Source organism: Centroberyx gerrardi, chromosome 1, assembly GCF_048128805.1.
Source record: "Centroberyx gerrardi isolate f3 chromosome 1, fCenGer3.hap1.cur.20231027, whole genome shotgun sequence".
In the NCBI taxonomy this organism is placed as follows: Eukaryota; Metazoa; Chordata; class Actinopteri; order Beryciformes; family Berycidae; genus Centroberyx; species Centroberyx gerrardi.
Genome location: NC_135997.1, coordinates 9,046,565 through 9,056,791, shown reverse-complemented (window position 1 = coordinate 9,056,791; position 10,227 = coordinate 9,046,565). Strand labels below are relative to the sequence as shown.

The following is a 10,227-nucleotide window of genomic DNA, read 5'->3' as shown; positions in this document are numbered from 1 at the left end:
CTACTGGTCAGATGCCCATAAGAAGGAGAAAATAAAAAAGAGGATGTGTAAGCACAAATGAAAGATATGTTGTTGGGCCAAGGAGGAATATAATGTATGTAAAAAGTTATATAGTTTTCTTATATCATCATGACTGTCAACAAAAGGTTAATAGCTTTGTTGCCACTGCCTCCAAAAAGCGCAGGACGGCTGTCTGTCAGTTATGTAAAACAAATATATATAATATTGGCAATATTGGCCTCTGTCTATTTGCCTCCATCTCCTGTATGCTTGTATCTAGCCTATGTAATCTTTCCCTGATAATATTACAGCACTATATTTTCGTTTGTGTTGATTTTTACACTGGCAGTTACCAGCATGACTATAAATATGTTAGGTACTTAGTCAAGCTAGTGTTCATCAGTTCAGCTAAGTGGCTGCTGAACTGGGGGAAGTAATGTTAGCTAACTTTATTCTTCACGGTATTGGATAGCTTGCATCTTGTCTAAAATGTTGCTTTGAATTAGGGCTGAAACGATTCCTCGAGAAACTCGAGTAACTCGATTACTAAAAATCATCGATGCAAATTCTTTGCATCGAAGCTTCGTTTAATCCATATAACTATATACACGCTCAGTGTTTCGCACGGATGATTATTACTGTTGCACAACGCGCTGGAGAAAGAGAGAGAAAATAGCGAGGGGCGCAGAGAAGAGACAGGCCAGAGAAAACGACAGAAAGTGTCCAAAGTTTCGGATCCAGTGTTGCCAACTTGGCGACTTTGTCGCTAGACTTAGCGACTTTTCAGACCCCCCTGGCGACTTTATTTCTCAAAAGCGACTAGCGACAAATCTGCCGACTTTTTCTGACCATGGGAAGCAATGTTAATGTGTTGAATCCCAAAGCATTTGGCAATAAATTGGTTCGGCTGATGCCGGTTTTCTCTACTTGCTTGTCTAATCCAGAGAGGTCTGACGATCACAGCGCTTCCCACACAGCGTAGCTCCTTCCCTCCGCTGAGAGTAGGGACTGTAGGATAGGGTCCACTTGTAATTGCTACCGGCGTACGCCGAAACTGGCCCGGGTGGGCGGAGTCAGCACTTAAAAACGGGATGAGATGAAGGCTAGTAAAGAATGCACGTTAATTATGGCTATATGTAATGGCTAGTTAAGAACGTAAATCAATATGGTGGCTAGTTATGATGTCCCTAAGTTAGCTAAGTTTTGCTCAAGAAAATAACCACAGAAAATAAAATGCTGCAGTCAATTTGTGAAAGCCTGAGCTTCATTCATGTTATTATTATGATAGTCACACACACATACACACACACACACACACACACACACACACACACACACACACACACACCCCACACACACACACACACACACACACCTACTCCCCTCACAGTGATGCATAAAATACCCCAGAAAGCAAAATATCAGGTGGTGTAAGTAGCAATTGGAGCCTAAAATGCACCAGTCCAATACAGCAGGTATATTCAGTTTAGTTTGATTGCAGTGAGTAGGGTCAGCAGGTGTAGGGCAACCCTTCAACATAGTAAATAAATGTACATTAGCCAGTCTTATGAACTTGTATGATATTTAGGCCTAGTAATAAATATCAATAATAATAATTATTTCACCTCGTTTTCAGTAAATCACAGTGTCGTATGGACAGCTTCGTGCGGACAGCTTTTCTCTTTTGTATATTTACTATTGCTCTTTAATAAAGCAAAAGTATTTCTTATCCGATTACTCGATTAATCGATGGAATAATCAGTAGAATACTCGATTACTAAAATAATCGATAGCTGCAGCCCTACTTTGAATGGCTCATTATTGTACTGGAATCGAACAGTTATGGTGCTGGCTTTTTGTATGTACTTTATAATTAACATGTTGTCAGGCTTAAGTCAGTGTTGTAGCAGGGCTTGGAGAAAAAACACACTTAGCTCTTAAAAAGGACCAATGCACTGCAAAAAATAAATGACTAGAAACCAGATAATATCAGTGCAGTTAGTTGGAAGGAAAACACAACCTGCCTACATAAAACACTGTAATTCCAAGACGGAAATTATTATTATTATTGTTATTGTGTTATTATTAATGAGAGACAGGCCAAACTAGATAGATGCTGAAAGCCTAATAACTCGTCACATTGGATCTGTCATTTGTTTAGCACCTGAGTCATTCTTTCTTTATTTTTAAAAGTTACTAGAAATGAGTATTGTACAGCTATTGTTTAAAAAAAAAAAAAAAAAAATCCTCCGGGGAGCATGCCCCCGAGCCAAATCTGTCCCCCCCCAATGGCCAACTGCTTAATACGCCCATGCCAGGAGGGCCTATCCACCTTTCACCGAGTTTGAACTTCAAAATCCACATAAAAAACTTATTAAGTTCATCACAATGTCTCTTCAGGAGCCAGCTGGTTTGACGCTCGGAGAGATGGAGCATTTGTACCCAAATGCGTCGCGCAGCCTCACTCTCCACAGCTCGACACAGACGATGTTGTACACCGGCGTTGTCATCGCTTCAGTTTACTTTGTAATCAGTGCCTTGGGGCTAATCGGCAACATCACTCTCATCAAGACGTTTTGTTCTGCAAAATCCATCCGCAATGTCCCGAACCTCTTCATGTCGAGTCTTGCACTCGGGGATGTTTTACTCCTGGTGACCTGCGCTCCGGTGGATGCCAGCCGCTACCTGACGGAGGAGTGGTTGTTCGGTAGAGTGGGCTGCAAAGTCATCCCCTTCATTCAGCTCACCTCGGTTGGGGTGTCTGTGTTCACTCTCACAGCCCTGTCTGCTGATAGGTAGGCTACAGGTTTTTGTTGTCTTAATTATCTATAGGCTGATCCGCTTAAATTGGAAGTATTTGATAGGATAGGTTAACTCCAAAAGGCGGCTATGCGTCAATGCCTCCAAATTTGATCTTGTAGGTTTTAGCATAATGGAGGTGCTTGCCATACTTTAGCCTGAGTCCAAATTTTATGTTTTATTTTATCATTATAATGGAGAACAAGAAGTATTATGCTATGCTATGCTAAGTTATGTCTAAAAAAAAAAAAAAAAAATAGAGTGCTCAGTGTTCATCTGTGTGCGTCTGTGTATGTTGGTGACACGTAAACAGATGTATCAGATTAACTAAACAATATATTGTCAGTCATCAGTAACTGCTGTCTTTGTTCCCAGATATTTGGCAGGTAGAGAAGCAGATTTCGAAGTTTTGTTGGTAAATGCCTGGGGACTTTGCCATTTAGGCTACTTTAAGGTTTAGTGAAGCGACTCCCTTGAGAAATCACGGAAACCCCGCAGTTTGGATGGAATTCATGATGTCAAAATTTAAAAGCTTAGGCATTAGCGTGTCCTTCAATACATTTTCACACTGATTCCTTCGGATAGTGTTTGTGTGCGCTTACAAAAACAACTATACAGACATCACAGCAAAACTATAGTATTCATATAAGTCCTGACAAGAATAATTATGATACAATAGAAGATTAACAAAAAAGACCATAAAGAGCGCCCCTATACAAACTGTGGTAAATGCTCCATCTAGCACTAGAGACACACTATTAGTCCCTGTAGGGATATTACAGCTATTTGTCGTTGGAGGGAGAGAGAGAGAGAGAGAGAGAGAGAGGAAGAGTGCGTGTGTGTGTGTGTGTATGTGTGTGTGTGTGTGTGTGTGTGTCTATCTGATATGTACGTGTGTGTAATGCAACTTGTAATTTTTTGAGCTTCAGTTAAAATATAATCTTCTAAAGAGTTAGACAACCTCTCATTTTACAATGTACAAGTAATTGTAGGTATAATACTTTTTCAGGTGTGTCTCAATAGAATGGGATACTTTCCCTGCAATTATGTCAAAAACAACACTAAAAACATGTATGTAAAACATTGTTGTTATTTCTAATAAAATATTATGATGAGTTACATTTACATCTAGAAATTGCCTAAGTAAGATTCAGATTCAAATGTAATTTTATTTAGCCTTTTACAGGAATTTGCTTTGCATGTAAGAGCATTGAGTCAGACATTTACAGAGGTTCCACAAAAGATAACATTTAAGACATCAAAGAACACACATAAACTGCCAAACAGGAATGACAGTGTGACATTTCAACATACAGGTAAGCTAGACCCCAAAATAGCTGTCGCATACAGAACAAGTGCCAAAAGCAAAGGGCAGTGACCCTTGCACTTTTCTCTGTGAGAAATAAGTTACAAAAGAATATAAGGTGGACTAGTGTTTTTTCTTACTGTTAATTTGACTTGACATGAAGTTAGTCTCAACCTTTCCTCTGAACCTCTCAACCTTTCACCACACCTAGACAGTCCTTAATAATTAGGCTAATGGCTCAATTGTCTACCACCAAGCCAATACATTATCCTTGTTTTTCTTGCCCCTCATTTTTATTTTTTTATTTCTTTTCTGCAGCATTTGTCTGTCGGTGGTTAATAATCTTGCTGCCAATTCCACTTTACACTGGGCTATATTATGCACTTAAAGGAAAAATCCACCCTTGGATACACTTACACTGATAGCTATCATCAATTTGTGGTCTTCATTGCATTCCAGGAGATATTTTTTTATGTAGACCTAGTATTGTACTTTTTATCACTCTCCCTCAACTTGCCTCAGGTACGTCTACTTCAGTTAGTGATTTCCTTCGTTTCCCAGAATGCCTTTCAACAATATATACCAACAACAGATGCGCAAAGATGCAAGCATGCATTGCATTCTGGTCTGTTGAGGCTATAGTTAGTGTCCTCTTTGGATTTCCCCCTGAATGATTGTTGAACATTGGTGCAAAATGAGTCTAGACAGAAGTCTTTGCTCTTTGATTCTGAGTGACTGCCACCAAAACCTGTCATGTATCATTGAGGTTTAACATAGCTGAAACATTTTCTGTTGTCAAACTGCGTTGCCACTGCACTGAAAATATCTCAACACAATGTCATCCATGGCCAGTTGTCAGCGGGATTAAGAAAAATACACCACCAAACAACACAATGGGCCCAGAAATGCAAGGGACATCGCCAATAGCTGTTTATTCACAGTGTGAAAGTGTTTTAGGATGGATTTCTCCTTCAAATAGAACAAAGGCTACAGAGAAGAGTACCATGTTTCATTTCATCTTTCATGTCTGTCTCTCTCTCTCTCTCTCTCTCTCTCTCTCTCTCTGTCTCGCTCTGTTTCTTCCTGTTCTTGTCTGTGTCTCTCTATGTCTCTCTGTCTTTGTCTCTGTCTTTGTTTCTCTGTCTGTCTCCATCTCTGTCTCTCCCTCCCTCTCCCTCCCTCCCTCCCTCCCTCCCTCCCTCTGTCTATCCTCGGTGTGTCAGGTACAGGGCCATCGTGAAGCCCCTGGACATCCAGACGTCCAGCACCACTACCAGCATCGTCCTGCGGGCCGCGCTCATCTGGCTGTTCTCCCTGGTGCTGGCCATCCCCGAGGCGGTCTTCTCTGACCTCCACACCTTCAGCGTCCGCTCCACTAATGAGACCTTCACCACCTGCGCCCCATATCCCCATGCTGGGGAACTGCACCCCAAGATACACTCCATGGCTTCCTTCCTCATTTTCTATGTCGTTCCCCTGCTGGTCATATCAGTGTACTATGCCTTCATCGCCCGCAGCCTGATACAGAGCGCCTCGAACTTACCTGTGGAAGGGAACGTGCATGCCAGACGACAGGCCAGTGACAAAAATTGTCTTTAGAGAATATGTTCTTTTTGTATAAATTAACAGATACACTATTAAAGTAACAGATATACTATTAAAGTGCCTATAATGAACTCTCATTACTTTTACTTCCTGGAAAACAGAGTATCTTTCATGGTGACCTCATGCTGCACTAGTAGGCGTAAAATTCTAACCAATAAAATCATCAGATGTTTGAACAATCCTGCTCCTCTGCACCCCTCCCATCAAATAAAAATGCCTTTCTCTCCCGGACTCATATTCCATTGGTTTAGACTTTTGAATGACCCCTGCATCAAATCAAGGAAGTAAGATGCCATTTCATGGGGTCTTTAAACATATCATTTTGCCGTCTTTATCATATGTGACCCTTATTATCTACGATCGCTCTTAATTTTTCAACAATCCGGCGTTTCCTTTGCATCATCCAGCAGGCTGAGTCGAGGAAGCGCTTGGCCAAGACGGTCCTGGTGTTCGTGGGCCTGTTTGCAGTGTGCTGGCTGCCCAGCCACGTCATCTACTTATACCGCTCCTATCATTACTCCCAGGTAGAAAAAACAACACACTTCCCTTGCTGTAGCTCATTATTTCTCATATGTCTACCTGCATGTTTGCCTGTTTGTTATCTGTCTGTATTCGTTCCCGCCTCTGTCTCTCTGTTTCTTTCCTCTGTCTATCTCTCTCTCTCACATGCTTTTTTCACATACAGACGCCAGCCTCCTCTCACCCCTCCACCCCCTCTCTCACTCCCACCAGGTGGACACCTCACTGGTTCACTTTGTGTGCAGCGTTGCCGCTCGCATCCTGGCCTTCACCAACTCCTGCCTCAACCCCTTCGCCCTCTACCTGCTGAGCAAGACCTTCCAGAAGCAGTTCAACCAGCAGCTGTGTTGCTGCTGTCGCAGGATCCTGGAGCGCTCCTCGCACAGCCCGACACGCTACAACACACACATGACCTCCATCCGCAGCACACATCACTCCATGGCCAGTCTGAGTATGATCAATGGCAGGCAGCTGTATCAGGAGGACTGTGTGTAGGGGAATGTGAGTGTGATTCTGGACACATGTATTTGTGTGTGTGTGTGTGGGAGGGATTAGGTGAGGATTGGGGTGTGTCATGTAGAAGGTGAGTGTTCGATAAGGTACGATAAGTACAGCGTAGAGCAAGGTTGTACATTAGGTGTGTGTGTGTGTGTGTGTGTGTGTGTACATATACACATCTCCCCCACTTTTCCCATAGTGAGAGTTGTTTTTCCCCATGATATTATGTACGGTATGATAATTTAGTATAATTATATAGATTGAAAATAATGGTGATGCACTACTGCATGATCATAGTGTCTAATTTAAATTTTTGCAACCACCCTCTTAGCTTGAAACGTAGCTTTGGTGATACTTATTTGCTGTCTGAAGATATTTTGTGTTGTTTAATGCTACATCTGACCTCGATCTAGTAATTTTACTCTTCAGTCAATGGCCTTGCTAACCAGATCTGGACATCATATTATGCAAACGAGGGATTATGATTGTAAAATTTGCACATCAGATTATGTAATGCAAAAAGAACCATGCATAATTCATCCGATTATGAAAAATAAGAAAAAGATGCATGCATAACACAGTATACTTAAGGATTTAAGCCAAGCTTACAAATTCTGGCTTTGGCACAGAGTTTGGCAGAAGTTGAGAGTGGAGAGAGATGAAAGGATTGGAGTTTGCTTCTGAGAACAATAACCCTCTCTACTCAAACTACATTTACTTTTATTCAGATTCAGAAGTAAAGGTGAAATGACAGGTTTCACAAAGACAAAGTTTTGTAGAAACAAGAAAAGGCAGAATAAGGCAGGCATTCCACTAGTGTTGATTCAAGAATTTCTTTTAAACAAGTCAATTCGCATCAGAAACAAGTCATAAAATCATCTCACCCCCCTGACAGACGTTTGCACAGTTTTTAAGTAAAATAACATTTTAGGACTCAGTACTGGGTTAAATTATTTGCTAAGATGGATATTTTTTGTTGTGTATGTACATGTTAACAAGATGAAACCTCATTCAGTGTGCTTTAAATACACTACAGTGTCTTTTGATAGTGATGGACACTCTGCTGGCTATTGATGGATATTCTTCCTGCACCCTGTCACTGTAATATTATATTTCTAAATGTCAAACAGCATGATTACTGTGATGTTTCACACATGCACCTGAAGAGATGTACTTTCAGTGTTAGCTGTCCTGTGGTTACAGTGAGTTTATTGAGCTGTATTGTTTATTAAAAATGCAGAAAGTCTCTGTGTATCAGTGTTAAGTTTACACTGCATGAAAAATAAACAGTGAATGTAACTGCTAGCTATTGGAATTCTCATCTGTAATTTGGAATGGAATGTGTGTGTGTGTGTGTGTGTGTGTGTGTGTGTGTATTTGTGTGCGTACATGTTTGTTACTGCAATTCACATGTTTCTGAAGGATTTTTCCCTTTCATTGTCAGTTAAATCCTTTATATCAATCCTTTATATATATGCTGTGAATCGGATACCTTTGCACAAAATTAAAAAAGTACACATATTAGCTATTAACTATGGGTTTTCCCTCAATAGTTTAATAATTTCTCTCAATAATATGTGATACTAGCACCTTATAAGCCCCAAAGCATACTAAAGCCCAGTTCATGTGCAACAACTTCCTTACTGACTGCTGTAAGACTAATTAGGAGGCTATTGAGGGAAAACCCATAGTTAATGGGTTATACTTGTAGAATACAATAGTGCAGAATAAGGTGCTAATAAGTGGTTTGCTATGACTAATAATGAACCAATACGCTACTAATATGCATGTTGATAAGCAACTTATTAATAGTTAATATGTGTTCCCTAATCTGAAGTATTACCACAAGTAGATCTTATGAGGTTCAGCCTGTTGCTGCTTAGTTTTAACATATTGCACAATGCATTTTGCTGCCATTAGAGGAATAACCGCTTAAAAAATAGCAGTTAAAAAATCACTTTATTTGTGATTTTGAAGAACTACAGCTATAGCATATTGAAGGTGGACCCCTCTACGTCATGTGTGCCTTTCCACTCATTTGACTGTTTAGCGTCTTGGTCCTGTTGACTGTGTATACACCACATACTTTCTGCTCCACTGCGTTCACTGGACACAGCTAATCTGCAGCGTCACATGCTAGATTTACAGTCACCATATCACACCACGATTTCCTAATTTGGTGGTTCATAGAGGGAAAGGATCATGCCCAGGGTGTGATGAGTGGGTATATGATTCAGTCTGGACAGTGTTTGTTTAATTATGATGTGAGGGCCTTGCCAAATTTGTGTCCTGCAAGGTGTCAACCATCCACTTAACATGTCGTCTTTCTTAACCATGCTATTTCTGGGTCTTTAAGGATTAGGCTGCTCATTAGTATCTTTTTAATTTGAGGAATGAAAACTTAAATGGAAAGAATGGAGTCGGTTAAAAATAGAACTGGCTTAATAAAAGCATAGGTAAACATATGCTTGAATTAATACAAACATCAGTGATTTGCTTGAACCAGTATTGATTTGATAAACACAGGACAGCGCTTTTATCGTTCATCACAACTGCTTTTGCCATTTGCTGTTTAACATGTGTGCTGCCCTTGTCATTTATCATTTAATATATACCATACTGCCATATGCCATTCAAAAGCCATGGTCATGGACACACAGTGAACTGCTCAATTCTCAACGACTTGTTCCTGCCTGCAGACCCATCAAGGGAGATGGTTTCTGTGCTGGAGATCTATGAATCAAATATCAGTTACATACAATACCTTAAGTATCTTCCTGTGTCTCACTTAAGTATTTTATTTAGCTAACCTAACCTTATTTCAGTTTCAATTTGCTATTATTTTGGAACATAATTACATTTTTTACCTCACACAGCATGAATTATAATTTATAAGAAACAATTTAATTACATCATTATGGTACCATCAGGGATGCCCTGATGGTACCATTTAGGCTAAGTCCTAATCACAGCAGCATAGGTTCAAATCCTGCCTGTGCCCTTTGCTGCATTTCATCTACTATTTCCTATCTCTATCCACTAAAGCAAAAATGTTCAAAAAATGCAGAAATGTGTTGTTTGGCTCAGGTTTGGCTAGTATCAGAATCTAGTGGCTAGCTAACAAGAAAAGGCTTTCAAACAGCTTGTGGTATCTTGGTGGATGATGCTCTTCCAAAGTAATGTAGACTCGCAGTGCCAACACTGGCTCACTCCAAGAGGTCTATGGAAAGTCATGTTTGAGTGAAAGAGATTACAGGATTTTGAGGAGTGGAAGTTTGAAGTTTGATTGGCTCTTGAACACTTCTTGCACAGGCCTCTGTATGGAAGAGACTGATTTGTTTTTCTGACAGGGCAGAACAGCACCAGCTACCAAGCCTGCTGAATTAAACCAAAATGGATAAAAATGGATAAAAACTTTTAATCAAGACTTAATTGTTTACGGTGGATGAAGCCTTTACAGTTTCCCAGCTCGAAAACTCTACTGAACGACAGAGAGGTGT

The 10,227-nt window shown here is 40.4% G+C and overlaps 1 protein-coding gene across 1 annotated transcript; it reads left to right on the top strand.

The window, feature by feature from the left end:
• The first annotated feature begins 2,487 nt into the window (after positions 1-2,487).
• On the top strand, positions 2,488-6,724 carry grpr (gastrin-releasing peptide receptor). The gene is made up of 4 exons (XM_071915031.1): positions 2,488-2,795; positions 5,329-5,680; positions 6,121-6,234; positions 6,443-6,724. Exons 1-4 carry the CDS (start codon positions 2,488-2,490, stop codon positions 6,722-6,724), a joined length of 1,056 nt encoding a protein of 351 aa, XP_071771132.1.
• The last annotated feature ends 3,503 nt before the right edge of the window (positions 6,725-10,227 follow it).

Excerpts from the sequence above, each read along its gene's own strand:
- grpr (XM_071915031.1), top strand. The coding sequence starts at position 2,488 with ATGTTGTACACCGGCGTTGTCATCGCTTCAGTTTACTTTGTAATCAGT. Across the intron at positions 5,681-6,120 it reads ACGTGCATGCCAGACGACAG|GCTGAGTCGAGGAAGCGCTT; the intron begins GCCAGTGACAAA and ends ATCATCCAGCAG. Across the intron at positions 6,235-6,442 it reads GCTCCTATCATTACTCCCAG|GTGGACACCTCACTGGTTCA; the intron begins GTAGAAAAAACA and ends CACTCCCACCAG.